The following is a 25,643-nucleotide window of genomic DNA, read 5'->3' on the forward strand; positions in this document are numbered from 1 at the left end:
AGAAGTGATACCATATCATTTTGGAAGAATAGTAGTGAGTTGTTATTGCAGTAGTTTAAAATACAATCTGACATGAAAGATCTTAATAGGTGGTACTTATAGATAAGAATACATATTGCTAATGTGATAATACATTTCTATTCTAATTTATTATCACTCTTTGATAAAGCATCCGCTATTACATCTTCATTAAGCGTGCTTCTGTATTCTCCATCTGGGGCACCTGTTAGCAAGCTATAATGGTTTCAACGACACTCACAGAAAGCTCTCCTGTAATTCCTATACCAGCCAAGATCATAAACCTTGAGGTCAACTTTAAACACTCTGTCTTCTACTTTGAAATACTCATTTGGTTCGAGTGTCTTAAGGGATCGCAAGAGTGACGAATTTTCTGGATCCTTTTTGAGTTTCTCGGAAATCTTGTTTATGTTAGTTAGTAATCCCTAAAACACGGCTAACTTCCACACCTTCTTATGCGATTTCTGCCTTTCTATGTCAATACTTGAATGAGCGGATAAAACACCCTTCAAAACCGTCCTGAATAAAGCGATTGCGACTATACTAACAATAACAGCGAGGAATGCGACAAGTGTGACATCGAATCTCACATCTAATATACGTCTATTCGATCCTGAGCTACCATACTTCCAATAACCTAGCACGTAACGTATAAAACGCGAACCTATTGGACCAGGAGGGTAGGAATACCATCTATCCCAGAATACATTTCCTATCCATTCGTCAGATCTGGAGAATAATCTTACATGTTTGAAATTCGCAATTAATTGTCGAAGAATTGGTATTGATCCGCATAAAGTGGTGAGTGGCATGAATATACATGCTCTAAGGAAAGATAGTATCGTGCTGCTTGATACACAGCTATCAAACCAGGGACACTACAAGTGATCAGAATGTCAGAAAGAAAGACAAACAATACACACGTGATGGTCGAAATCAATTCTGTCAACTTGGCAATCGCCGCAGTGACGTGATCTAGCTGTGAGTTTTTCTTAGATAATTTCATTAAATAGAAGACACCCACGCTGTTTGAGTTTACCATTGCAGTTGTCCCGATAGCAGCGGCGTATTGTTCCATCAGATTGACAAGCTCTGTACTTCCCATTGAATAGTATTTCCTCAGGTGGTGGTGCTGAATGGTCTTTGTTCGTGAATACCGTCTTATAGTAGGATTGCATTAGAGTTCCGAATAAGACATTGAAAGTACCAGCATAAATCAAGTTATACGGTGATTGTAATATTGGAGTTATTTCGAATATACATATGTGATAACCCTTTCTTTCGTCTACTTTGAGTGATACAGTAGTCTAAAATAATAAACTCACGCAGCTAAGAGAGACAAAAGGATGACCGAGCATTTACCAAGTATGTTATTGAATCTATACGTCATTTATCGTCTAATAACACTTTGAACCGCAACTATCACAGGACATGGAGGAAGCTCAACAAGAGAATGAAACGATAAACGCGAGAGAAAAGTAAGTGAATTTGTCTAATATACGATACTCTTAACGTATATTCAAGGTTCGACGTCGAGAAGCTACGCCCAATCATGCGTAGAGTACTCAACGCAGAGCTCACGAACGCAAGTTATGAAGATCTCGATAAGGAGAGTACAACGAGAATAGCACACAAGATAAAGCAAGCGATGTTAGAGATATCACCAAGCGACTACAAGTACATTGTTTTGGTGAACGCATCAAAGAACAACAACCAAGGTGGAAGAGTTGACGCGTCTATGCATTGGGAGATGGATGCCGATACATTTGTACAAGATATTTATCAAAGTGTAAGTAATTTCGTCATCATTTGACTTAATTGACGTAAGAATAAAGGATTTATTGATCTGTAGCTCAATAGCATTCGCAATTAGACTCTAATATACCATCTAAAGCTCTCCGTTGAGAATCGCCTCGGTTTTATCGTCATGCGGCCACCACGATGGGATAGATGCGTTGACTTTATAGCGACCACCGTTTTCCGTTGTTACAAACATATCCTCTGATGCTCTCACTAGCATTTCTAATCTAAATAAACCAATACCGTCATAGCTGCCATCTGTGTTTGCAATGCCTGTACATAACTTTCCTGCTTGTTTTGGTTTCTTGATAGTAGGTAACTGCGCGTAGATATTTGTCATTGGCGCTGGAATCCCGCTGTTCAGTAATTAGCAGGAGAGCGCTATTTGCAAAAACACTCACTCTGGATTTCCATCAAGTGGAGTCAATTTCATAGGCAAAACACGCTTTCTAACAACACCTGTGTGATGAGTGCGTATCGTAAGTTCTTGTCCTACGTAGCAACCTTTACGGAAGTTTACACCGTTCATGTAATCCAAATTACACTCTAAAGGCAATGATTTATCGGGCCATATGTCATCTATACCCTCTGGTATACCCAATTTATATCGATCGCGAGTGTATTCCTCCAAAGAATTACTTTGTGTGTGCTCACAAGTCGAAATGATACGATTAGCGAGCGAATTAAACGGTGATGGAATGCGTGGATCTTGCATACTGGCTATTGAATCATTTGGTATATCATTACTAGCATAGACTGTGGCATTATCCATCTTATGTAATCTAACTTTCGATCGAAGTTGGTACTTCTTACAAAGCGCTAAAACGCTATCGGATACCCGATTGTCTACTTCTAAATAATAAGAATTGTTGTCGTATGGGTAGATGAATGTATCATAAAGCATTCTACCTTGAGGTGTTAAGAAAGCAGCGTATCTACCACCGTCGGACGGAGTTGGTATAGTTTGTGTACAAATACCATTAAGGAATTTAATGCTATCTAATCCAGTTAAATTTAATACTGAACGTGGTAACGGTATTTTCATTCTGGCTGCTTTGATAGTAAACTACCAAGAGTGATGGGCGCATGTGGGAAGCTTCGTGATTTGTTAGCCGATTGTCTGAGTAAATCTGAATGCTTAGCTTCAGGAAAGACTGCACAAGAGTGTTTAAGAGAAGGTCAAGTACCAGAGGAGTGTCAACAGCTCAGACTGGCATATATGGAATGCAAACACGATCTAGTTGAGTATTATAGTAAAACAATGAATAATTTATGTTAATGAAAACAGTTGGATGCAAAAAAGAGGTTTAGAGGTGTTTCTGGTGGCGGAAATTAAAACTCCTCATCGAAATCTCCATCATCAAGGTCCTAGTTGGTTTATTAGTGTTATTCGATTATAGAAATATCTTCCACTCACCGCTGGCTCATTTGGCTCCTCATCTTCACCATATTGTATTGAATTATCTATATGTGACAATAAATTTTCTACCGTATCCTCATTTGTAATATCTAAAGGTATAAATTGAATTAGATTATGATCAGCTATTAAGTCTACTATTGATTTGTTTAATCTATGAAATTTTTCATTTGTTGTTGTATTTATCTGATCAATGAGGTCTGGATCAGGTTCTAAGAACCTTTCAAGGTCTTTCTTCTTTCTACCTCTAGTGACTACATTATCGTCACCAATGAGGTCCATTTTTGTCATAACATTTATGTGAGGAACTTCCAAGTTAATCATTGCAGATGTAGCAGATAAGACACCAGCGAAGTATTTTGATATATCATCCATAAATTGCGACTCTAATAAATAAGCAGCAGCAACCTTTATATTCAATTTCGTTAAATTTTCTATCAAAATTTGCATCAATGGAAAGTGAGTGTATAGCTCAATTTGGCCTGGACAATCGATGATGAGGTAATCATCCTCGTATTCACCTAATTGCTCTTCCAACCAATCTAAGTTATTCATTAGATATTCAAAGCAATAGATTAATCCACCATTTGGACCCAAATTGAGTTCATCCATGACATCCTCCAAACTTATGAGGTCTCTAACGTCAATTTCAGGTTCAATATCAAAGTTCTCAGCAGCAGGATCTAAATTGAATAAATGTATATTCCTATTCTTCGCGCTAGCGTGCTGTATTAAAGTTGAACATAACGTAGATTTACCTGCACCTGCAGGACCAGAGACTAATAAAGCGTATTTACCCCTAATGAGTAATTATTAAAATGATATAATAAATTAGATTTTTTATTTACATTCTCACACACTTGAGCTGAGATGACGGTATTGGATAAGAAACAACTTCTTAGTAAACAATCAAGATAAAAAAATGCAGACACCAGGAATAAGAATAGATGGAAATGATCCTGTGAACACATTCCAGCCAGCTGAATTGGACGCACTCAACCCAGAGACATTTCAAGCGCCTGTTGGTGAATACCCTATCATCAAGATAGAGTACTGCGATAGGTGTAGATGGCAGCCTCGAGCACAGTGGTTGACGACTGAGTTATTGTTGACGTTCCCACCACCAACAGTACAATCCGTCAGTCTCGTCCCACGTAATTTAGAATCTACGGCTGGTAGATTCAGAGTTTGGTTGTTTGATAGCGACAACAACCCACCAAAGCTACTCTGGGATAGGAAGATCAAGGGTGGATTCCCAGAAGCTAAGGAGCTGAAACAGATCGTTAGGGACAGCATAGCCCCTGGAATGTCGCTTGGACACTCAGATAAGAAGTGAATAATTGTATAATTGTATTCAAAAGGAATTTATGACTATTTTATGACTACCAACTGGCTTTATGTACACCTTCTAATTCATCCCTCAGTGCTTGTAATCTAAATTGGAATCTGGTTAATCCTTGCTGGAGACCAGCGCCTCTACCAGTAACTTTGCATCTGTTGCGTATCATCGTTGGCCTGGAAGCTGATTCCATGGCGTTCAAAGAGAGCTGCGCTTGGTGGCGTACTTGGAAAGGTAACTCTGTGTTTCTAGCGACGTATAGATAGGCTCTCCTGTGTTATAATGAGATATACACTGATAGAAGACTGCTAAGCGCACCTCTGTACCTCTTTCCTAGCGACGGTCTCTCTTCTGTAGATATCCCTTAATACCCTACTACTTGGACCAGTTGGCATATTTTATTTTATTTTCTAGTCGTTGTAGCGAATCAAGTGGACGTTATCTTGGATCTTCTCTAGAACGCTGATAGCGGGAAAATGAAAAATTATCTACCATCGCCACGCTCAACGACTACATCAACAATATTCTGCCTAACATTCTCAGCTGCGCTAATAACGACGCTAGTTGGGAGCAGCTCAGATTCTTCATTACCGCGATGCCCAGCGAAGGAAGCCCGAGAGAGGCGTGAAATTGAACTCTCTAATTCAGGAGACAGATACGCTTTATCTAATAGTACTTTTAGTTTGACTCAGCACCTATCGTCGCTATTGGGTTTTAGCACAACAAAGAAACACGAATTTATACCAGAAGTCTAACGAAGTCTAACGGATTAGTTTACCTTATATTACAGCCACTTTTGAGTTCTAAGGCGCACTACAAAGCTCACTCAGATAAGCCAATGCATAGAGAAATAATCAAATTTATCAAAAACGACACTTAGCATCCTCATAGAGTAAAATAATTGTAATATTTAACCAATTTTATGTAATTTATACGTTTTATTCCTTCTTCTATCATCACAATGACCACTGTATCAAAGTCCAACTACAAGATACACAGATCGACAGACTTCCCAAGTTTACGCAATGATTTGATATTACAAGCTGCAGCTGGTTAGTCTATAGTCTTATATAGTCCTCTTATTAACGAGAAGACAGGAAAGAAGACAGTGAGAGCACCTACATGGATAATGAGACAAGCTGGGAGGTACCTGCCAGGTTAGTATTTAACTGTACGCTATAAGCACTCACCAATACCCCCTTAGAGTTCAGAAAACTCAGAGAGTCACACTCGTTCTTCGAAATCTGTCAAACACCTGAATTAGCGTGTGAGATTACTATGCAACCTATATTACGTTATGAAGGTTTATTAGACGCTTCTATAATCTTCTCAGATATCCTCGTCGTCCCACAAGCAATGGGATTGGAAGTTCAAATGTTACCAGCCCAAGGACCACATTTCCCCGCACCTTTGGATACTCCAGACGATATAAAGCGTCTGCATGAACACGTAGATATCGACAAAGAGCTCGGATATGTATTTGAAGCTATCAGCCTCACGAGGAAGACACTTGACGGACGCGTACCGTTAATCGGATTCGCAGGTGCTCCATGGACACTTTTCGCATACATGGTCGAAGGCGGCGGCAGCAAGACATTCTCAAAAGCTAAGAAATGGTTGTTCGACTACCCAGAAGCTAGTTTGGATGTCCTTAACCGTACGACTGACGTTATCGTCAAATACCTCGTCGGACAGGTTAGAGCGGGTGCCCAATTATTACAGGTGTTTGATAGCTGGGCTAGTGAGCTTAGTCATTATCATTATGAGCAATTCTCATTGCCATTTTTAAGGAAAATTAGCAAAGAAGTACGTCAAGAGTGCGAAGAACAAGGCCTTGAGAGTGTACCACTTATCGTATTTGCAAAGGGAGTCACGCATACTGTATTACCTCTCTTGGAAGATAGTGGATACAACGTTATCGGTCTCGATTGGACGACTTCACCGTTGAATTTAAGCGAGAATGTTAATGCAGTACAGGGTAACTTTGATCCAAACATTTTGTACGCAAACGACCAAGCTATTGATGAGCAAGTAAAGGTCGTTGTTGAAGAATTTAAGAAGAGGAAGACACCAGGCTGGATATCAAACCTTGGACATGGTATCACACCAGGCGTGAAGCCAGAATCATTGAGAGTTTTCTTGGAAGCTGTTCAAAAGTATACGAAGGACTAATTTGTGTTTTATTTATTTACTTGTTTCATTGATAACAACCATTATGGTCGTGCATTCTTTTTATATTTTCAACAAGTGGGCGTCATTAGTAGATATAAGTAGCTGCTAATATGCGATCTACAGAAGCTGCCAGTGTATACATAGCCAAAGATGGCAGCACTATCAGCAGCCAGCGAAGGATTTATCTGAGGAGGAAGAGCAGAAGTTGATATTTGGTGTTGTATTCTCTTTGAGAGGTCTAGTGAGAAAGATAGCAGGAAAGTGAGTGTTCTTTCCCCTCTAAAATGTGTGATTTACTCTGGACAGCGATGACGAGCACTTCCAAACGTTCAAAACGAGTCAATATAAGCTGCATATACACGAAACAGCTAGTAATCTAAAGTTCATCTTAATAACTGACAGAGATAGTCCAAATCTGACGAAATACCTCGAGTTAATCTACGCTGGACCATACAACAGTGCGGTTGTTAGGAATCCACTGGTTAATATGACGGATGAACGTGTCACTAATGAGAATTTAAGGAAAGGTGTAGAATATATCGTTAAAAGTATAAAATAGTTTACATTATCTTCTTTACAACTTGATCTTACGTTCCATCTGGTGGTGGATGTCTAGAGTAGGAGCAGAAGGTTTCTCCATTACTATAACGCGTTAGAATTGTCTATTTTGACAGAATGAACATACCTCTGTGTACGTCAGCAAACGTGATCTGATCATCGACGCCATCTAAGACCTCCTTTTGAATGTTACGTGGATCCTCTATAGCCGGCATTGAAACATCACTAGAAGCTAACTTTCTCTCCATCATTTTACGCATTGGTGTACCTAAACCGTATGTATTTCTCTCCAATTTGAGTTTCATGAGCTGTTGATGATCAAACCAACCATCTAGACGCTGTTGAAGAGGATGCTGAGGTGCTTGATGTACTTGTGACCATTCTAAACCATTTCTGAGACTATCTGGTACGTTGTACTCTGAGTGTAGGTTATTGACGTTTGTAGTGTTCTTTGAGTGACTTGGAAGCAATTGAACGTTATTAGACTTGATAGTTATTAGAATATATCCAAATTTATTATATTTTACTCACCATTTAATATTTTCTACTTTGTGGTGACGACGTAAGCAGTTCAGAAAAACGATCAACTCTAAAATGGATAAATCTGAATTAAAAAAGATAGAAAAGAAAAGGAAGAGGGATCTCAAAGCGACTGAGAAAGCTCCAGCAGAAGAGACCGCAATCAGCGAAAAAGAAGACACTCAATTACCTGAATTACCTGAAACTAACACTGATTATCAAGATTTAACACCTGAACAATGCTCTTTTAGTAATTTAGATCTCACAGATGGTACAAGAAGTGCTATTGAAGAAATGGGCTTCTCACAAATGACTGAAGTACAAGCAAAGACTATCCCGCCACTCATGGCTGGTAGGGATGTTTTGGGTGCTGCTCACACAGGTTCAGGTAAAACTTTAGCTTTCCTTATCCCTGCTATTGAAATGCTATCAAGGTTGCACTTCAAACCGAGAAATGGTGAGCATTTTTTTGCATAATTAGACATTCACTCAACTTCTACTACAGGTACTGGTGCTATCGTTATTTCACCTACCAGAGAATTAGCTTTGCAGATCTTTGGTGTTGCAAAAGATATCATGAAAAACCATAATCAAACATTCGGTATCATCATGGGAGGTGCTAACAGAAAAGCTGAAGCTGATAAGCTCCAAAAAGGTGTTAACCTCATCATCGCAACACCAGGTAGACTTCTCGATCATTTACAAAATACAAAAGGTTTCGTCTTCTCAAATATGAAGTCACTCATTATCGACGAAGCTGATAGAATTCTTGAAATCGGTTTCGAAGAGGAAATGAGACAAATTGTTAAGATTCTCCCAACCGAGAACAGACAGACAATGTTGTTCAGTGCAACACAAACCACAAAAGTTACAGATCTCGCTAGAGTTTCTTTAAGACAAGGTCCACTTTATATTAACGTACACGAAGAAAGATCTGCTGCCACAAATGAGCAACTTGAACAAGGTTACGTCGTTTGTGAATCAGATATGAGATTTCTCTTGTTGTTCACTTTCTTGAAGAAAAACCTCAAAAAGAAGGTCATTGTTTTCTTCAGTTCCTGCAATAGTGTTAAATATCACGGTGAATTACTTAACTATATTGATATTCCTGTATTGGATCTTCACGGTAAGCAGAAGCAACAGAAGCGTACAAACACTTTCTTCGAATTCTGCAACGCTCCTAATGGTATCTTGTTATGCACAGATGTTGCAGCAAGAGGTTTGGATATACCTGCCGTTGATTGGATTATTCAATTTGATCCACCAGATGATCCAAGAGATTACATTCACAGAGTCGGTAGAACCGCAAGAGCTGGTAAAGCTGGTAAATCACTCTTATTCCTCTTACCAACTGAACTTGGTTTCTTGAGGTTCTTGAAAACTGCAAAGGTACCATTAAACGAGTACAATTTCCCTAAGGAGAAGATCGCGAATGTTCAAACTCAATTAGAGAAGTTGATTAATAAGAATTACTACTTACATCAATCAGCCAAGGACGGTTATAGAAGTTACTTACAATCATACGCATCATACTCATTGAAGAAGATCTTCGATGTTAACAGACTTGACTTGAAGAAGGTTGCAAAAGCATTCGGATTTTCAGTTCCTCCAAAGGTGAACATCTCATTAGGCAATAGTCTTAAGACATCGAAGGATACCGCGGGCAAGAAAGGTAAAGGTATGGATAGACTCGATGATGAAGAGTTAGCTGCGATTGAAGATGCAGCTGAACAATCCGACGATCAAGATGAACAAGACAAGCCAAAGAAGAGAAGATCAAACAAGACTGGACAATACAACAAACAAGGAGTTGATAAAGGAGCATATAGACAACAAAATAACAAGAATGGTACACAATGGAGTCGCTAGTGGTCTATAAAATTACAATGCAAATGAAACTTTCTTCTTCGTCTTAGGTTTATCATCCGGTTTGTTATCATTATTAGAATTATTTATATCTTTATTTATCTTTTTCAAACGCTTCTTTGTTTTGCGTAATTTTGCTCGTTGTTCCAACTCCAAAGTTTTATCCTCTACTGCACGAGAATGAGAGTTCTGATTTGTAGTCGATGATTTCAATTTCTTCTGCTGTTGCTTTTGTAGCTTTTCATTTGATTTATTTTTCTAGTTGACTGTTAATTCTACCCGAGAAGACAGCGAGTACTTACAGCTTTTGCGAACTTGTCTGACGATGATTTATCCACTTGTGAAGCTATAGAGAGTGCTAAATCGTTATACGCTGTCGTGTCCTTAATAAATTTCTTCTTCCCCATGATAGTCTTCTCTCAACGACGTTATCAAAAAATATTAAAATGTCACGCTCTATACCACTCACATGTTCTGGACAGTGGGTATTTTTGCCTATTAAAGTAATATTACTTACATATTACTTCAAGTACGCGTCCAGTTGTACAACTACAATTCTCTGTTCTACAGGCAGACAGCACGTTCTGTTTAATAAGTTCTTGTAAAGAGTGAGTATAGCTTTGCTGATACGTAAATCTAAACAAAAACTCTAGTGGTAATCCTATGCTCCGTGATTGGACCGGCGATTGGATTGGTACATTCCTAGGACACAAAGGTGCTGTATGGTCATCTAAACTAAGCCATGATACGACTTTAGCGGTAACAGCTAGTGCGGATTTCACAGCCAAAGTATGGGATACATACAACGGTACATGTATCCACACACTCCCTCATCAACATATAGTAAGATCTGCAGCTATATCACCAGATGGCAGCCACATTTTGACGGGTGGACACGAGCGTTTGTTGCGCTTATTCGATTTAAGCGCACCTGAACAATCAACATTCTTACAAACTTCTGATCAGGATTCATCCGCGCATAGTAGCACGATAAAGAGCGTCTTGTGGCAGGATGCAGCAATGGCAGTCTCTGGATCTGAAGATGGTACTTTAAAATGGTGGGATCTTAGATCTAAGCGCTCATTCCAGGTTTATCAATTAGATTCACCTCTCGTATATCTCGAATGGTCGGCTGGTGCCCATATGATGGTTGCAGTTGCGGGTAATACCGTCTACTTCTTCAACGCCAAACAGCCTGGCCAAGTTATCAAGCAATTCAATCTTAAACATAAACCAAGTTGCGCATCTTTACACCCAATTGTTATGGATAAGTTCGTAGTCGGATCTGCTGATGATACCTGGGTAAGAATCTATGACTTCAACAGCGGAAATGAACTCGATTGCTTCAAGGGACATCACGGCCCTGTTCACGCTGTAGAGTATAGTCCAGATGGAGAATACTTCGCTAGTGGATCGGAAGATGGAACTATTCGTCTATGGCAAACCAACCCTGGTCGTGCATATGGTTTATGGCGCGCTAATTAGTTATTAGTTAGAGAAAATTTTCGCCTGTTGATTGGGTGTTCTAAGTGAAAAGGAAATATCTATTAACTTATACTGTATATATCATTACATATTATTATTTAAAGCGTCTGCTTTTGTGGGAAGTTAGTGGATTAGCTGAGTGTACAAATTGGAGGACATATACAGGAATCGAATGCCTATTAATATAAGTTATGGATATATCAAAATTCTATAACAACCTTTTATGAACTCGTAACACTCTTGGATTTCTACGACGATGATGTTACGACGGTTACCGATGCGTGTAAACGCACAAGCGCTCACTAGAACTACGAGTATTGCATTGAGGAGTCCTTTGTTGACTCCTTATCCATCCAGTTTGATCAGAGAGCCACTCGCGCTGTCAAAGCCGACAACTCCAGTATCACTCAGATTCTATTCAGCAAATAACGGCAAAAACGAGAAAGAAGAGAAAGAATCTAAGGCACTAACAACTGAGCCATTATCCACTAGAGTTTGGGGTAAAGTTAAGCACGAAGCTCAACACTATTGGCATGGATCGAAGTTGCTAGCAAAAGAAATTAGAATTTCAGCAAGATTACAGGCAAGATTATTAAGAGGAAAAACTCTCACACGTAGAGAGAGACGTCAACTTAAGCGTACAACATCCGATATCCTCAGATTAATCCCATTCGTACCATTCGTTTTGATTCCATTCATGGAACTTCTCTTACCAGTAGCACTCAAGCTTTTCCCTAACATGTTGCCATCCACATTCGAAGACAAGTTCGCTGCTGATGAGAAGAAGAGAAAGTTACTTAGAGTTAGATTGGAAATGGCCAAATTCTTGCAAGAGACAATTAAGGAATCTGGTATTAGAGCATCGGAATCTGTCACCGGCAGCGATGAATTCAAGGAATTTTTCAGAAAGGTTAGTTACACATTGTCCATTTTCGTCATATCTAATTACATCTTCAGATAAGAACAACAGGCGAACACCCATCCCATAGCGATATTGTCAAGGTCGCTAGATTGTTTAACAATGATCTTACTTTGGACAACCTCAGCCGCCCACAGCTCGTTTCAATGTGTCGTTACATGAACATCAATGCTTTCGGTACAGACAACTACTTGAGAGGCCATATTAGAAGAAGATTAGAACACCTTAAGAGAGATGACGTTTTGATACAAGCGGAAGGCGTTGAATCACTTTCTACTTCAGAATTACAACACGCTTGTCAATCTAGAGGTATTAGAGTAGCTACTCACTCTAATGCAAGATTACGCGATGATCTTAGCCAATGGGTTGAATTACACACTACACAAGAAATTTCTGGTGTCTTATTGGTCCTCTCAAAGGCTTTCAACTTTGCACATCTCGGTGATTCAGTTATGGCAAGCCTTGAAGCAACCTTATGTAGTCTTCCTGATGTTCTTCTCAATGAGGCTGAATTAGAAGTAAGTGATGAAGCAACTTACAAACAAAAATTGGATGTCTTGCAAGAACAAGAAGAGCTTATTGAAGATGAAGCCGAACAAGAGCAAAAGGAAGTTGAAGCAAGACAAGCTCAAAGAGAAGTTGAGAAAGCTAGAAAGGAAGAAGAATTGGAGAAAGCTAAGAACTTGTTACCAGATTCTGCCATTAAGCAAGAGGATGATGTACGTATGACACCAGAACAATTGGGTGAATTGGGTCAAGCTTTGTCTATTCTTTCTGCCAAATCATCAGTTCTTAAAGAAAGAGAAGAATTGCAAACACTCATAGAGCAAACTCGTGAAGCTGAAAAACAAGCAGAGGAGGCTCAAGCTGGTTTACCTGAAGAAGAGAAGAAGATTGACAAGACTAACGAGAACGTTAAGAAGCAAGTTAAATCTATGATTCAAAAGATTGATACGCAATTATCGGATTACGATGAAAAAGTTGGTACACAACTTAACCTCATTCAGGTCAACCATCTTGGTCAAATTTCAATCCACGATCTCAAACAAGCTTTAAGAGTTATTAAACACTCACCAGATGAGGAAGTCATTGACACCATCGTCCACAAATTAGACGTAGATAAAGATGGTTTAGTTATGCTCGACGACGTAGTTGAATTGGCTCAAGAGGAAGGTCTTGGTATTGTTTTAGATGATTCAGCTGAGAAGATCGTCGACCAAGGTAACGAAATTAGAAATGAAAAGCATGACAAAATCAAGAAGGAAGAAATAGTTCATTAAGTTTATTAGAAGGAACACGCTCATTTATAGTTTATTTATATGCTCATAAAATACATATCCATCACTCTGATTTAATCATTATGATTGTCTTACGGGTCATTACAACATTCGTTTGTTTGCTAATTGCGATGGGCTTGGTAGTCAGGAATTAACGTCGTTGTCTAGAACTGTGAAGGCGTTAGCGTTCTTTAAGCCACCACTGGTGCTTCCGCTGCCACCATTACTGCTCATTCTTTTCATCATCTTTGATGGTGTTCTGCTAACTTTTCTAACAATTTCTTTAGCTTTTTGTGATCTCTGAGATCTTTGCGATTTGTTGCTATCTGGTAAGGTGGTCTCATTTTGCTTCGTAGGTGTCTCCATAGCTGGTGCCTCTTCAGTTTCTAATTTCGTGAATAGGTTTTCATGTTCGAAATCCTGACTCTGAGTGCTGTAACTTGAAATCCTTTTGTAAGTATCTTCTGGCTCTTGCCATTTTTGACTTTCTAATGTACTTGATGAATGAATAGAAGCACTGTCGTCTATATCTACAGCATTTACTTCTTTATCTTCTGACACATTATCCGATTCTATATTCTCATTTGGCAAGAAAATTTGAGGTGTTTGATATACATCCTCTTGGACAAACGAAGGCTCAGCAAGCTCAGATTTTGTAATAGTTGATTGCACAGGTCTATATAAATAGAATTAAGAAATCGCAGTATTAAATTAAGTATGTCTTACAATTCACTCTTATCAATATCCAATCCTAATGCATTATCTTGCGCTTCAGCATTTGATTTCGCACTTGTGTTATCAGGAACTAGTAGATTTGAGTATTCAGTCTAATGATGATGTCGTTAGATATTGTTTGAGAAGGAAATGAAGTTACACACTTTTTTATTATCCAAATGCCATTCTGAAGGGTTTTCTGTAGGCTTATCCGATGATTTTGGCTCTTCATTGCTGTTGATAACGCATGAGAAGAAAGTGATAGCTGTAACCAACCATACACCAGCAAGAACCATAAGCAATTGCCATAGAGTAATTTGATTGACAAATTCAGCGAGCTTATCATATTTATGCTCATATAACGCGCTCACTATTCTGAACTTTTGTAATCTCGCGTGTGAATAACCAATTCGAACTAAATCTATAAGGAAAGTCGCGCTATTTACTTCTCTTATTGGTGTACTGGAAGGTGCTTCAATTATCGGAATGTTAGATTCAGATATCGTCTTTCTCAATCCATCAAAGGAACTTCCTAAGTTGAATTTGAACCTATCGTCGAGGACCTGCATAAGTGGAATTGTCTGGGGAAGACGTTGAACAAATGTCTAATAAATACGCGTTAAACTCACGCCAAACCCTAAGAGAATCGCAATTAGCGAGACTGCAATACCGGTAACAATCATTGATGGACGTGCACTAGTAAGGAAGTTATGATAGAAAATGTTACAATTATAATACCCTTTAGCTTGTATTATTGTTCTTTCATTCTATACTAAAATAGTCTGTCTTCTCTCTTCGGAGTTATCTTCTCATTGCCTGGTAAGCGTGTAATAGAAGTAGAGAGAGTTAAGAGACTATCGAATAGTCTACATCATCTCAGATTATACGCAGATCCTTCGACAACATTCGACAACATTCTCTTAGATGATAAACCAGATGACGCATTCTCTTTCTAACCACCATTATGCTGACTCGACGAATCAATATACGCGCTACAGCCACACGTAGTTTAGCTACTAGCGTACTAGCTAGACCTGCACTCAAATCTATCAATGTGAATCCCCCTCAGATTTCATTAACGAAGCGTTACCAAAGTATGAAAATGAATATGGGTGGCGCACCATCCAAAGGTGATACTCTCAAGCAGTACAGCGTAGATCTCACTGAACTAGCAAAATCCGGAAAGTTGGATCCTGTATTAGGCCGTGATGACGAGATAAGGAGAACAATTCAGATTCTGTCACGCAGAACTAAAAGCAATCCAGTTCTTCTCGGTAATCCAGGTGTCGGTAAAACAGCGATCCTTGAAGGTTTAGCACAACGTATCGTTAACAATGAGGTACCTGAATCATTACAAGGACGTAGAGTTCTCAGTTTAGATCTTGCTGGCATTATTGCGGGTGCATCATTTAGGGGTTCATTTGAGGAACGTTTCAAAGCTTTATTAGCTGATATTGAAGCAGAGCAAGGAAAAATCGTCGTTTTTATCGACGAATTACACACTCTACTCAATCTAGGCAAAGCAGAAGGTAGTATTGACGGTGGAAATCTCATTAAACCACAGTTAGCACGTGGTTTGCAACTTGTCGGTGCAACTACCCTAGATGAATACCGTAAAACGATAGAGAAAGATGGCGCACTCGCCAGAAGATTCCAACCAGTACAAGTTGAAGAACCAAGTTTGGGCGCTACAATCTCTATCCTCAGGGGTCTAAAATCGAGATATGAAACACACCATGGTGTCATTATAGGAGATGATGCACTCGTGGCTGCTGCAAAACATAGTGATAGATACATAAGTGATCGATTCCTCCCTGATAAGGCGATAGATCTCGTTGATGAGGCTGCCTCTACTCTTCGTTTAGCTCAGGAGAGTAAGCCAGAATCATTAGCTAAACTTGATAGGGATATACTGGAAATTCAGGTACGGATGTGTATTTTTACTAAATGCATTTAACTAACATCATTCCTAGATCGAATTGCAGTCATTACAGAACGACGACAACGCATTATCAGTTGAACGTAAAGAAACTTTGGAGAAGCAACTCAAGGAATACGAAGAGGAGTCAAGAAATTTGACAAAGATATGGAATGATGAGAGATCCAAAATCTCCGATGCTAAAGTAGCCAAAGAAGAGCTCGAAAGGGCATTCATCGATCTTGAGATTTCTCAGAGGCACGGTGATCTTGAGCGAGCATCGAGATTACGTTACGAGTCCATACCTCAATTACAAAGAGACATCGAGATCGCAGAAAAGCAAGCCGAAGAAGGTACAACTATGTTATTGGTAAAGGATAGAGTTGCCAGTGACGACATCGCTAGAGTCATTTCCCGTATGACTGGTATACCAATAAGCAATCTCCTTCAGGGCGAAATTGAGAAACTACTTCACGTATGTTCTAAAACTGAGATTACTACTTACTAACAAAGAACACAGTTGGAAGATAAATTAGCTGAGAGAGTCGTCGGTCAAGATCATATTATTAAGGCAGTAGCTGATGCTGTTAGACTCTCAAGAGCAGGTCTTCAGTCAAGCAGCAGACCAATCGCTTCTTTCCTCTTTTTGGGACCAACTGGTACAGGCAAAACTGAATTATCGAAGGCCCTTTCAGGTGCATTGTTCAACGACGAAAAGCGCTCATTGATTAATATCAATATGTCAGAATACCAAGAAAAGCATACAGTATCTAGATTAGTTGGTGCCCCTCCAGGATATGTAGGATATGAGGAATCAGGTCAACTCACGGAAGCTGTAAGACGTAGACCATATTCTGTCGTCTTACTCGATGAATTTGAGAAGGCCCACCCGGATGTCTCCAATATTATGCTGCAATTGCTCGACGAAGGTAGTCTGACTGATAGCCAAGGTCGAAAGGTTGACTTTAGAAATACAATAATTATCGCAACATCAAATCTTGGTTCAGACATACTCACAAGACCTGAATCGACTGGTCCAGACGAGAATGTCACAGAAGAGGCAGCTAAGGAGGTCATTGAAAGGGTAGAGAAGGTCTACCCTCCAGAATTACTCAACAGACTAGATCATATATTAGTCTTCAACAAGTTGAACCACAAATCGATTAAGGATATTGCCAAACTTCGCATCCAAGAAGTTAACTCTATGTTAGGGGAGAAGCACATGTCGTTGGACGTTAGCGAAGATGTCATTAATCATCTTGCAGAAGTTGGATATTCATCGACCTATGGCGCTAGAGCTATACAGAGGACTGTAAGATCAACTATAGCCAATCCACTTGCAAAGAAGATAATTCAAGGATCTATTCGTGATTCTGAAACTGCAAAGATTGTCATGCGTGATGGACAGGTGGAAATCATTGATAACCATCTACCAAAGCCATTAGATGAGGCACTTCCGAAGCACGTTAAAGCTGAAGACGAAGAATCTCTAAGAGCTGATGATCATGATGATCCTGATCAACACAAATATTAGAAGGACTTTTATTCTTTTCCACCACTTAGTTAATTACTCATTGTCATAAGTTATAAATGCATTAATATTTTACAACATCATATTATACAGTAACTTTAGTACGATTTGTTGAAATAATTTTCGATTGATGATTCAGATCTTACACGAGGTTTCTTGGTTGCTTTTGAGGCAGTTGATATGCCACTAGATTTTCTTCTCATTGATCTCGTCTTGGGTATATCTATGTTCAATTCAGACGGCGTACGCGTCCTACCAATATCGGGTGGTGGCATCGACATGTCCCTCCTGAGTATTTCGTTGGTCTTTGCTGTAAGTGGCTGCTCTGAAATTGACCTATGCATTATGGTCTTCTGATTGACGTTTTGATCTGATTTCGAACGTCTCATGCGAACAATTGATGGTAAAAGTGAGTCTTTTGAGTCGCTTTTACTCTTTTGGAATTTCTTTGTGACTATTTGGTCCTTTTCGTCTTGTACATTTGATGCTACTACATGACAAACATCCACTTCACATTCAGTCGAAAGAAGTACATCATTCCAGACCTATTACTCAGGTTAGACTATATTATCTAGTTAGGGATGTTTTACTTTTTGTGTTTCTGAGAGTGTATCACCTGGTCCTTTGACTTCAGCGAACTTCACAGTGTGGCTGTCCATTCTCCATAGACTGTATTTGTTTTAGTTGAGGGAATTAATATAAAGGTTCATCTCTTACATAAGGTCTGGCATCCCACCTGTGCGATTATCCCAATCCTGGCACAAAACACGGAATATCTGAGCCAGACAGCGACCTTCGAAGCACTAACAGAGTTAGACAAAACACCGTGGTGTTAATACGTACCTCTGTAAGATTTACCAAATCCTCTCTCTCGTAATCCCAATTAACAGCAACTGCCCAAGTACGTTTCTCAATTTCAGCATCATACCTCTCACTGACGAGGTCTTTTGCACCAATCTCTTGTATTTCTTCAAGTCGCTTCTCGATAGACTCCCTCCTGTGTTGGTAGAAGTCGCCATCGCTGAGATCCAAAGGAGCGGTTTGGAATGGTGTTTCAAAAGCCCCTTCAATGGGTTCAAATATGATATCCCATAATGCCAAAACAAAGATTGTACGAATTATTCGGCCTTCCGTATGTAAACCTTTCCAACCTTCGATATTGTACGCTTGAAGTGCGATATCTTCAACTCGTAGTGTATCCACTGGATCTTCACCATCTTGTACCACGACTGGAAAGAAAGGTTTCCAAAAAGAATGTGTTGTCATCGTAGAGTAGTCTCTATCAGCATATACGAATTTTTTGTTTGGATTGCGTAGCTTCAAAACTGGTGTTCTGTCTTCCTGTGAAAGATTAAATACTTTCGATTTCTCGAGTCTGGTTATACGTCTATAGAGATCTGGTTTGTATATCTCGTGGGTATCCTGATCCATCAGTGCTTCAGCGCATACATTGAGTGCTTCGTTCAAGTAGTATGAGAGCTTTTCTGTGTTCTTGAAATGCGTCATTAGGACGAGTGCTAGTCGAGAGTACCAAGCCCCTCTTCTTGATGATCGCCAGACTCGCTGAGCGAGTAGCTCACGCAATAGGCCGACTTCCTCTTCATAGCGTTTGTTACGCGAGTAAATTCCTGACAATTTGTGAACCAAACGGGTGTATACATGTCCAGCTGAATATCGAGCGCGCCAATTTTTGATTATTATGTTAGAATGTATCATATCACGCCATCTATCGAGAATTGATTCAGCTACACGCTGTGCTTCTTCATAGTCTTTCTCTTCGAGTGCTTGATCAAATTCAGCTTCTAAGTTTAGAGCATGAATAAATTCTATAAGAGTTGCTCGGCTGGCAAATGCGATCGTGCGTTTATGCTCTGGTTGTGGATAGTATCTTTTGTTGAATGTTGACAGTAGGTGATGCGGGGGTGAAAAGAGAGTCGATTGACGGGAATACACAAACGCAAGCCTGTTGAATAAGTTATGGATTGGTGGATTTATGCGAATAACTTTATCCATCTGCTTTATTATTGATTGCTTTAGTGATAACGATTGGTTTAGAAGATTACCAGAGGTATTGAAGGACAATTTTCCATTACTAGTCAATGTAGATTGTGTTGTTGAAGTATTCAGTATCGCGTCTGTCATGTTTTTACGTGTCTGTTGTTTAGGAAGACAGTTGAACTTTCTAGATATCGTGATAAGGTCTTGATTGTTACATATACTTAGTACATATTCAACTGATGTAGTGGGAAGTTCAAGGTATTCGTTTGACTGTACAAAATTGAGATCCTTCCAGGCATCCTGATCGCCTTCTATACGTGCTAAATCGAGCGACTGAATGATAGCCAGGGCCAAATCGTTATCTAATGAGTTATCGTATTGATGTATAACTAAGTCATTTATAATTTCCTCGACATCGAAGCCAAAATCGAATTTAGATAACTTGTGCCAATTCTGTGGCTGCCTATTGAGCAACCTACTCAGAAAGAGTTTGTGGTTATAATAAAGTGAAGTGTACAGCTTGAAGTATTCCAACTCTTGTTCTGTGAATAAATAACTCTCATTGTGCAGAACTGTAGAAATAGAAGTGTCGATCAACTCAACGTAACGATCCATGTTGGTCGTCAGAGGGGTAAATGAAATTAATAAAGAAACTACAAACAAAGCGTCTATAACGAGATTTTTTTATTAAAAATTTCTTATCAGTCTAAAAAACCGTTTCCGTCATTTATCATTTGACGCGTCCCAGAAAGGAGCCTTCTCCAGGACGATCAACAATATGAGACAGCTGCTCTGTAACGATAAAGAGGGCTACTCATTATTTAGCAAATCGCGTGAATTTGATAGTACAATTTGCTATGAGAATCTAAACTTCATTAGTTTACCATCCATAGCATTCATATTACTAAGCATACGTGACATAATCATCAGCTCAAAACATCCAGTAAGGAATCAACCTAACTCTAAACTCAAGTATGGCTTGAAGCTTATCTCCTACCTCTCCTTGAATTTGCTACTCATCTTGCAATTGTTTGATACGTTAGATTATAGTATAGAGAGCGTTAGTCAGATTTTAGAATTCCTTTCTATCACTTTGGCCACTCTCATATCTATTATACATCACAATAGATTTAATAAACCATCAACCCTTCTATTGATTTATTACCCAGTCATCATTTTATCCAATTTACTCAAACTGAGAACGTCTATCATTAGCAACTACGACAACATCAGTATTGATTTACATATTGCAACTCTCGCAATCACTACTTTCATTTGGATCGTCGAATCCCTAGGTCCTGGTTATCCACCATCAGCTGACCCGCTCCAAGATGCATCTATTTACTCAATGTGAGTGTGATTCACTTTCCTTTGTAATAGACTAACTCTCCCTACAGATGCTCCTTCTCTTGGCTTACCCCACTTCTCAAATTAGGCAAAGAGCGTTACATCAATGAGGAAGATCTCTGGGAGTTACCTGATGATGAACACTCAGAGCGCGTTGGACGCAATTTAAAACAAAAGTGGGTTCATGAAACTTCAAAATCAAGCGGAAAACCATCGTTATGGTTTGCCCTTTGTAAGGCATACGGAAAAGACTATCTCGTTTACGCTACATTCTTTAAAATGTTACAAGATATCCTTACATTCGTTCAACCTCAATTACTCAAAAGTCTCTTGCGCTTTGTCAACTCTCAACGCTCAGACGAACCAGAACCTCTCATCAAAGGTTATTGTTTAGCTGCTGTTATGTTCCTCTCAGCAGTTTCCCAATCTACCTTCTTACATCAATACTTCCAATTGGTTTTCATGACTGGCTTGAGAGTCAGAGCAGGTTTAGTCAACTTGTTGTACGACAAGTCCCTTCATCTCTCAAACAACGAGAGATCTCAAAGACCAACCGGTGATGTTGTCAACCTCATGTCTGTAGATACCAACAGGTTAACCGATCTTTGCACTTATGGACACATTCTCTGGTCTGGTCCATTCCAAATCGTACTTGCCTTCTTCTCGCTGTATGATCTTTTGGGTTGGCAATCATTCGTTGGTGTCGGTGTCATGATTATATCAATTCCAGTTACTACTGTTATCGCGAGATATGTCAAAAAATTGTCTCTTGAGCAGATGAAAATTAAGGACAAGCGTACCCACGTTATGAATGAACTTCTCACCAACATTAAGTCGATCAAGTTATTCGCATGGGAAGATTCATTCATTCAAAGACTTCTTCAAATCCGTAACAATGAGGAGTTGAAACTCTTGAAAAAGATTGGTATTGTTAATGGTTTGAGCAACTTCGTCTGGATGGTCACTCCATTTTTGGTTTCGTTCACAACTTTCTGGATTTATTCTATTACATCACCAACACCACTCACATCTGACAAGATTTTCCCTGGTTTGGCTATCTTCCAGTTACTTTCATTCCCATTGTTCATGATTTCCAACATTTTAACATCGACAATTGAGTCAGCAGTATCTGTTGATCGTCTCAAAGACTTCTTATTAGCCGGTGAATTGGATCCTGATGCAAAGATGCAAATAATTCCACAAGATATCAATTCTGGTGAGGAAGTTGTCAGAATTAGTCATGGAGACTTCGCATGGAATTCCGATTCAACTATGCCAACATTGCAGGATATCAATCTTAGCGTTAAAATGGGAGAGCTTATTGCTTTAGTTGGTAGAGTAGGTGATGGTAAATCATCACTCGTTCAAGCAATTCTTGGTGAAATGCACAAGTTTGAAGGTTCAGTTAATATCAAAGGTACTATCGCATACTACTCACAATCACCTTGGATTATGGGAGCAACTGTCAAAGAAAACATTCTCTTCGGTCATAAATTTGATGAAGAGTTCTACAACCTTGTTATAGAGTCCTGTGCATTAGTACACGATTTGGAACTCTTACCTCAAGGTGATATGACAGAAGTTGGTGAAAAAGGTATAACTCTATCTGGTGGTCAAAAAGCCAGAGTAGCATTGGCTAGAGCTGTGTATTCACGTGCGGATATTTACCTTCTTGATGATCCATTATGCGCTGTAGATGCACATGTCGCTAGACATCTCTGGAACAACGTTATTGGTCACACTGGTATACTCAAAAATAAGACTAGAATTATTTCCACCAACAATGCTGGATACTTTGATCAAGTTGACTCTCTCGTTATGCTTAGAAGAGGTGTTATACTCGAACAAGACTCCTATTTGTCTGCAATTCAACGTCAAGGACAATTATGGCAGCTCATGATTAAATTAGGTAAGTTGAAATTGTAGAAGTTAACATGTAGGTTAACGTTTTGTAGGCAAAGGCGGTACCTCATCTTCAACGACTTCTTCATCTGGCACATCACTCAATGAAATGAATGATGCGAATGGTAACGGCACCCCTCAAACTGATGGTGAAACTACACTCGTCAATGGTGAAATTGATGAAGAATCACATACTTTATTCGTTGATGAACAAAACGAAGGTCCAAAGGTAGATGTTGTAAATGGTGTTTGCGCTGAAGAGACTGGTCCTAAGGAGAAAAGAATGTCGCTTAGCATGCGTCGTGCATCTGTTGTATCGATTGATAAGGCTAAAGGAATTGCTTTAGAAGCTATGCGTAATTCTTCACAACCTAAGGAACAAATGGGCAGAGGTAACATCAAGTCAGAGGTTTACAAAAGTGAGTTGGATAATCCTTTTAACAAATCTGTTAACAAATCTGTAGACTACATCGAATCAAGTTCCTTCTGGGGTGTCATGGCTTTCTTGGTTTGCGCTTGTCTCATTCAAGTATTCTCGGTTGCTGGTTCTATTGTTCTTAGATCATGGGGTGAAGCCAACAACAATGGTGAGGCTCATGATTTCAAGTGTAAGTATATAAAGATTACAAACATCCTTTTACTAACATCTTAATAGATCTCCTCGAATATTTCACTTGTGGTATACTCTCATCCATCTTCATGTTCATCACTGCATACCTACTGTAAGTTGATCGTAGTGTATATCTACTTTGCTGACATGTCTTCTAGCTGGGCGGTATGCTCAATTAAGACATCTAAGCACTTACATGACAATATGTTCCACGCAGTCATGAGAGCACCATTGGGTTACTTTGAAAGAACCCCAGTTGGTGTCATTCTTAATAGGTTCTCTCGTGATGTTCAAGTTATTGATGAAGTACTTGTGAGAGTGATTTCAGGATTCTTCAGAACCCTCATTGTTGTCATTTCAATCGTTATCGTTATCGGAGGTGCATTACCACCATTTTTATTAATGATCATTCCATTATCAATCTTCTATCAATGGATTATGAAACTTTATCTCGCAACATCAAGAGAAATCAAACGTTTAGATGCAGTTTCAAGATCACCAATTTTCAGTTGGTTCCAAGAATCTTTGGGCGGTTTACCAACTATTAGAGCATTTAGACAACAATCAAGATTTATTGCCTCAGAGACACTCAGAATGGATAGAAATTTGATGGCATCTTTACCTGCTATGTCTATCAATAGATGGTTAGCTATGCGTTTAGAAGTACTTGGATCATCTGTTATTTTTGCAACTGCTTTATTTGCAGTAACCAGCGTAAAGAGATTTAACTTAGATGCTGGTTTGGTTGGTTTATGTATTAGTTACGCATTGCAAATCACAGGTGGATTAAATTGGTTCGTTAGATGCGCTGGTGAAGTTGAACAAAATATCGTATCAGTTGAAAGAGTTTACGAATTGGCACAACTTGAACCTGAAGCATTACCAGTTATTGAAGACAACAGACCATCAAGTGAATGGCCAGAAAAGGGTGCAGTTGAGTTCAACAACTTTTCAGCAAAGTATAGACCAGATTTAAATCCAGTTTTGAGAGATATAAATCTTAAGATTAACCCATCAGAAAAGATTGGTGTCGTTGGTAGAACAGGTGCAGGAAAATCATCATTAACACTCTGTTTGTTCAGAATCCTTGAAGCATTCTCAGGTGAAATTAAAATTGATGGTATAGATATTTCAACAATCGGTTTGAAAGATCTCAGATCAAGATTAGCAATTATACCACAAGATGCTCAATTATTTGATGCGACCGTTAGAGAGAATCTAGACCCTGAAGCTGCTCATTCAGATGATGATATTTGGAGAGCATTAGAGTCAACAGATTTAGCACAACATATTACAGAATTAGGTGGATTAGAGGCTCAAATTGCTGAAGGTGGTAGTAACTTATCAAATGGTCAAAGACAATTAATAGCCATCGCTAGAGCTTTATTAACAAATTCAAGAATTCTAATCCTAGATGAAGCTACATCTGCGATTGATTCAATGACAGATAATTATATTCAAGATACAATCCGTAGACAATTCAAGGATATGACGATTATAACGATTGCTCATAGACTCCGTACAATTATTGATTATGACAAGATTTTAGTTCTAGAGAGAGGTCTTATAAGTGAATTTGACACACCACAAAATCTTCTATTGAAGCCAGATGGGATTTTCTCTTCAATGGTTAAGCAATCAGGTGAAGAGGATGAACTGAAGTCAATAGTAGGTCTTTAATCAGTAATTAATTTATATTTATTTCTTTTATCTGCATCTCTCTTACCAATTTATCATTGATAGTCATATTTAATTGCACAATATTATTGTTATTTAGAAAAGTTATACATGTTTATCGTCAAAACTTAAAATTAAAACAAGTTTCTGAATGTTCTGTAGATTGCTGCTAATAAAAGACTACTTTGCGTGTGTCAAAATAATAATAGTTAGATGAATTTATATAGCTTCACATCATTCCGATGATTTAAGTGGTTGAATTCTTATTGGTGGTAATTGGAAAAAAGGAGCAAATGACTGTGATGTTGTAGTTTCACCATTCTTACGTTTCTTTATTGGGATTGGATCTGATACAGGCATGGATTGATACCTCTCAACGTCTGGATCTTTAGCTGGACTAGACGCCACTCGATGGATTCTTTCAAATTGTGGTATTGATGGCAGTTGTGGAGGTGTAGCACTTTGATTCTGATAATTAGAAACCTTATATTGATGTGATTGTTGTTGTTGGGCTTCATGTTGATTCAGATCATGCAACTGAGATCTAGCTTGTTGCAATGATATGGTGATAGAATT

General features: G+C 38.9%; 16 protein-coding genes across 16 annotated transcripts; 9 read left to right on the top strand and 7 right to left on the bottom strand.

Annotated features, from left to right (window-relative positions):
* Nucleotides 1–38: 38 nt before the first annotated feature.
* Nucleotides 39–1,398, bottom strand: WALSEDRAFT_60612 (hypothetical protein). Its single transcript, XM_006958779.1, has 6 exons — nucleotides 1,344–1,398; nucleotides 1,043–1,296; nucleotides 942–997; nucleotides 468–896; nucleotides 260–419; nucleotides 39–214 (listed from the first exon to the last, which is right to left on the bottom strand). The coding sequence occupies exons 2-6, from the start codon at nucleotides 1,194–1,196 to the stop codon at nucleotides 138–140; spliced, it is 876 nt and encodes a 291-aa protein (XP_006958841.1). The 5' UTR covers nucleotides 1,197–1,296; nucleotides 1,344–1,398; the 3' UTR covers nucleotides 39–137.
* Nucleotides 1,399–1,449: 51 nt separating this feature from the next.
* On the top strand, nucleotides 1,450–2,886 carry WALSEDRAFT_57746 (hypothetical protein; the record flags this gene model as incomplete). Its single annotated transcript, XM_006958780.1, has 4 exons — nucleotides 1,450–1,496; nucleotides 1,543–1,807; nucleotides 1,854–2,174; nucleotides 2,220–2,886. 3 exons carry the CDS (start codon nucleotides 1,450–1,452, stop codon nucleotides 1,896–1,898), a joined length of 357 nt encoding a protein of 118 aa, XP_006958842.1. The 3' UTR covers nucleotides 1,899–2,174; nucleotides 2,220–2,886.
* WALSEDRAFT_29088 (Aminomethyltransferase folate-binding domain-containing protein) lies at nucleotides 1,907–2,863 on the bottom strand (the record flags this gene model as incomplete). Its single annotated transcript, XM_006958781.1, has 2 exons — nucleotides 1,907–2,174; nucleotides 2,220–2,863. 2 exons carry the CDS (start codon nucleotides 2,861–2,863, stop codon nucleotides 1,907–1,909), a joined length of 912 nt encoding a protein of 303 aa, XP_006958843.1.
* A 39-nt stretch (nucleotides 2,887–2,925) lies between the features above and the next one.
* WALSEDRAFT_60613 (GPN-loop GTPase 3) lies at nucleotides 2,926–4,105 on the bottom strand. Its single transcript, XM_006958782.1, has 3 exons — nucleotides 4,084–4,105; nucleotides 3,236–4,034; nucleotides 2,926–3,186 (listed from the first exon to the last, which is right to left on the bottom strand). Coding segments are annotated over exons 1-3 (837 nt in total). The 5' UTR covers nucleotides 4,086–4,105; the 3' UTR covers nucleotides 2,926–3,150.
* A 33-nt stretch (nucleotides 4,106–4,138) lies between these two features.
* Nucleotides 4,139–4,621, top strand: WALSEDRAFT_60614 (hypothetical protein). The gene has a single exon (XM_006958784.1). It carries the CDS (start codon nucleotides 4,158–4,160, stop codon nucleotides 4,569–4,571), a length of 414 nt encoding a protein of 137 aa, XP_006958846.1. The 5' UTR covers nucleotides 4,139–4,157; the 3' UTR covers nucleotides 4,572–4,621.
* Nucleotides 4,139–5,052, bottom strand: WALSEDRAFT_46626 (hypothetical protein). The gene is made up of 2 exons (XM_006958783.1): nucleotides 4,893–5,052; nucleotides 4,139–4,846 (listed from the first exon to the last, which is right to left on the bottom strand). The coding sequence occupies exons 1-2, from the start codon at nucleotides 4,967–4,969 to the stop codon at nucleotides 4,618–4,620; spliced, it is 306 nt and encodes a 101-aa protein (XP_006958845.1). The 5' UTR covers nucleotides 4,970–5,052; the 3' UTR covers nucleotides 4,139–4,617.
* Nucleotides 5,053–5,533: 481 nt separating this feature from the next.
* WALSEDRAFT_38960 (uroporphyrinogen decarboxylase) lies at nucleotides 5,534–6,804 on the top strand (the record flags this gene model as incomplete). The annotated part of the gene is made up of 3 exons (XM_006958785.1): nucleotides 5,534–5,626; nucleotides 5,672–5,731; nucleotides 5,779–6,804. Coding segments are annotated over 3 exons (1,121 nt in total), but the record flags the coding sequence as incomplete, so codon positions are not given.
* WALSEDRAFT_69322 (snare-like protein) lies at nucleotides 6,790–7,461 on the top strand (the record flags this gene model as incomplete). Its single annotated transcript, XM_006958786.1, has 3 exons — nucleotides 6,790–6,821; nucleotides 6,870–7,007; nucleotides 7,053–7,461. The coding sequence occupies 3 exons, from the start codon at nucleotides 6,790–6,792 to the stop codon at nucleotides 7,303–7,305; spliced, it is 423 nt and encodes a 140-aa protein (XP_006958848.1). The 3' UTR covers nucleotides 7,306–7,461.
* WALSEDRAFT_60616 (hypothetical protein) lies at nucleotides 7,120–7,868 on the bottom strand. Its single transcript, XM_006958787.1, has 3 exons — nucleotides 7,836–7,868; nucleotides 7,432–7,789; nucleotides 7,120–7,388 (listed from the first exon to the last, which is right to left on the bottom strand). Exons 1-3 carry the CDS (start codon nucleotides 7,836–7,838, stop codon nucleotides 7,321–7,323), a joined length of 429 nt encoding a protein of 142 aa, XP_006958849.1. The 5' UTR covers nucleotides 7,839–7,868; the 3' UTR covers nucleotides 7,120–7,320.
* A 2-nt stretch (nucleotides 7,869–7,870) lies between these two features.
* Nucleotides 7,871–9,757, top strand: WALSEDRAFT_46633 (DEAD-domain-containing protein). The gene is made up of 2 exons (XM_006958788.1): nucleotides 7,871–8,280; nucleotides 8,329–9,757. The coding sequence occupies exons 1-2, from the start codon at nucleotides 7,899–7,901 to the stop codon at nucleotides 9,690–9,692; spliced, it is 1,746 nt and encodes a 581-aa protein (XP_006958850.1). The 5' UTR covers nucleotides 7,871–7,898; the 3' UTR covers nucleotides 9,693–9,757.
* Nucleotides 9,758–10,135: 378 nt separating this feature from the next.
* Nucleotides 10,136–11,244, top strand: WALSEDRAFT_69325 (WD40 repeat-like protein; the record flags this gene model as incomplete). The annotated part of the gene is made up of 3 exons (XM_006958789.1): nucleotides 10,136–10,170; nucleotides 10,220–10,297; nucleotides 10,343–11,244. The coding sequence occupies 3 exons, from the start codon at nucleotides 10,136–10,138 to the stop codon at nucleotides 11,172–11,174; spliced, it is 945 nt and encodes a 314-aa protein (XP_006958851.1). The 3' UTR covers nucleotides 11,175–11,244.
* A 172-nt stretch (nucleotides 11,245–11,416) lies between these two features.
* Nucleotides 11,417–14,827, top strand: WALSEDRAFT_60618 (LETM1-domain-containing protein). Its single transcript, XM_006958791.1, has 5 exons — nucleotides 11,417–12,084; nucleotides 12,132–14,046; nucleotides 14,097–14,197; nucleotides 14,249–14,665; nucleotides 14,714–14,827. Exons 1-2 carry the CDS (start codon nucleotides 11,431–11,433, stop codon nucleotides 13,371–13,373), a joined length of 1,896 nt encoding a protein of 631 aa, XP_006958853.1. The 5' UTR covers nucleotides 11,417–11,430; the 3' UTR covers nucleotides 13,374–14,046; nucleotides 14,097–14,197; nucleotides 14,249–14,665; nucleotides 14,714–14,827.
* WALSEDRAFT_69327 (hypothetical protein) lies at nucleotides 11,417–14,858 on the bottom strand. Its single transcript, XM_006958790.1, has 5 exons — nucleotides 14,714–14,858; nucleotides 14,249–14,665; nucleotides 14,097–14,197; nucleotides 12,132–14,046; nucleotides 11,417–12,084 (listed from the first exon to the last, which is right to left on the bottom strand). Exons 1-4 carry the CDS (start codon nucleotides 14,765–14,767, stop codon nucleotides 13,515–13,517), a joined length of 1,104 nt encoding a protein of 367 aa, XP_006958852.1. The 5' UTR covers nucleotides 14,768–14,858; the 3' UTR covers nucleotides 11,417–12,084; nucleotides 12,132–13,514.
* Nucleotides 14,859–15,186: 328 nt separating this feature from the next.
* Nucleotides 15,187–17,536, top strand: WALSEDRAFT_29096 (heat shock protein; the record flags this gene model as incomplete). Its single annotated transcript, XM_006958792.1, has 3 exons — nucleotides 15,187–16,008; nucleotides 16,058–16,477; nucleotides 16,523–17,536. The coding sequence occupies 3 exons, from the start codon at nucleotides 15,187–15,189 to the stop codon at nucleotides 17,534–17,536; spliced, it is 2,256 nt and encodes a 751-aa protein (XP_006958854.1).
* Nucleotides 17,537–17,631: 95 nt separating this feature from the next.
* WALSEDRAFT_57755 (hypothetical protein) lies at nucleotides 17,632–20,146 on the bottom strand (the record flags this gene model as incomplete). The annotated part of the gene is made up of 4 exons (XM_006958793.1): nucleotides 17,632–18,078; nucleotides 18,124–18,202; nucleotides 18,251–18,336; nucleotides 18,377–20,146. 4 exons carry the CDS (start codon nucleotides 20,144–20,146, stop codon nucleotides 17,632–17,634), a joined length of 2,382 nt encoding a protein of 793 aa, XP_006958855.1.
* A 148-nt stretch (nucleotides 20,147–20,294) lies between these two features.
* Nucleotides 20,295–25,174, top strand: WALSEDRAFT_32893 (hypothetical protein). Its single transcript, XM_006958794.1, has 7 exons — nucleotides 20,295–20,881; nucleotides 20,929–21,546; nucleotides 21,628–22,787; nucleotides 22,834–23,199; nucleotides 23,245–23,388; nucleotides 23,436–23,502; nucleotides 23,549–25,174. The coding sequence occupies exons 2-7, from the start codon at nucleotides 21,158–21,160 to the stop codon at nucleotides 25,068–25,070; spliced, it is 3,648 nt and encodes a 1,215-aa protein (XP_006958856.1). The 5' UTR covers nucleotides 20,295–20,881; nucleotides 20,929–21,157; the 3' UTR covers nucleotides 25,071–25,174.
* Nucleotides 25,175–25,643: the final 469 nt, after the last annotated feature.

This window comes from Wallemia mellicola, assembly GCF_000263375.1.
Source record: "Wallemia mellicola CBS 633.66 unplaced genomic scaffold WALSEscaffold_12, whole genome shotgun sequence".
NCBI lineage: Eukaryota > Fungi > Basidiomycota > Wallemiomycetes > Wallemiales > Wallemiaceae > Wallemia > Wallemia mellicola.

Bases quoted from the DNA above. Each gene is read 5' to 3' on its own strand.
- WALSEDRAFT_60616 (XM_006958787.1), bottom strand. The intron at 7,389-7,431 runs GTATGTTCATTC...AACGCGTTATAG, and splicing joins GTTTGCTGACGTACACAGAG to TAATGGAGAAACCTTCTGCT.
- WALSEDRAFT_60613 (XM_006958782.1), bottom strand. The intron at 3,187-3,235 runs GTGAGTGGAAGA...TAAACCAACTAG, and splicing joins AGGAGCCAAATGAGCCAGCG to GACCTTGATGATGGAGATTT.
- WALSEDRAFT_60614 (XM_006958784.1), top strand. From the start codon at position 4,158: ATGCAGACACCAGGAATAAGAATAGATGGAAATGATCCTGTGAACACA.
- WALSEDRAFT_60618 (XM_006958791.1), top strand. From the start codon at position 11,431: ATGATGTTACGACGGTTACCGATGCGTGTAAACGCACAAGCGCTCACT. The intron at 12,085-12,131 runs GTTAGTTACACA...TTACATCTTCAG, and splicing joins TCAAGGAATTTTTCAGAAAG to ATAAGAACAACAGGCGAACA.
- WALSEDRAFT_46626 (XM_006958783.1), bottom strand. From the start codon at position 4,969: ATGCCAACTGGTCCAAGTAGTAGGGTATTAAGGGATATCTACAGAAGA. The intron at 4,847-4,892 runs GTGCGCTTAGCA...ATTATAACACAG, and splicing joins GCTAGGAAAGAGGTACAGAG to GAGAGCCTATCTATACGTCG.
- WALSEDRAFT_69327 (XM_006958790.1), bottom strand. From the start codon at position 14,767: ATGATTGTTACCGGTATTGCAGTCTCGCTAATTGCGATTCTCTTAGGG. The intron at 14,666-14,713 runs GTGAGTTTAACG...CGTCTTCCCCAG, and splicing joins CGATTCTCTTAGGGTTTGGC to ACAATTCCACTTATGCAGGT. The intron at 14,047-14,096 runs GTAAGACATACT...CTATTTATATAG, and splicing joins GATATTGATAAGAGTGAATT to ACCTGTGCAATCAACTATTA.
- WALSEDRAFT_46633 (XM_006958788.1), top strand. From the start codon at position 7,899: ATGGATAAATCTGAATTAAAAAAGATAGAAAAGAAAAGGAAGAGGGAT. The intron at 8,281-8,328 runs GTGAGCATTTTT...CTTCTACTACAG, and splicing joins GCACTTCAAACCGAGAAATG to GTACTGGTGCTATCGTTATT.
- WALSEDRAFT_60612 (XM_006958779.1), bottom strand. From the start codon at position 1,196: ATGCAATCCTACTATAAGACGGTATTCACGAACAAAGACCATTCAGCA. The intron at 420-467 runs GTGTGGAAGTTA...AACATAAACAAG, and splicing joins GGCAGAAATCGCATAAGAAG to ATTTCCGAGAAACTCAAAAA. The intron at 215-259 runs GTGAGTGTCGTT...CAGGTGCCCCAG, and splicing joins GAATTACAGGAGAGCTTTCT to ATGGAGAATACAGAAGCACG.
- WALSEDRAFT_32893 (XM_006958794.1), top strand. From the start codon at position 21,158: ATGTTACAAGATATCCTTACATTCGTTCAACCTCAATTACTCAAAAGT. The intron at 22,788-22,833 runs GTAAGTTGAAAT...AACGTTTTGTAG, and splicing joins GCAGCTCATGATTAAATTAG to GCAAAGGCGGTACCTCATCT. The intron at 23,200-23,244 runs GTGAGTTGGATA...ACAAATCTGTAG, and splicing joins CAAGTCAGAGGTTTACAAAA to ACTACATCGAATCAAGTTCC.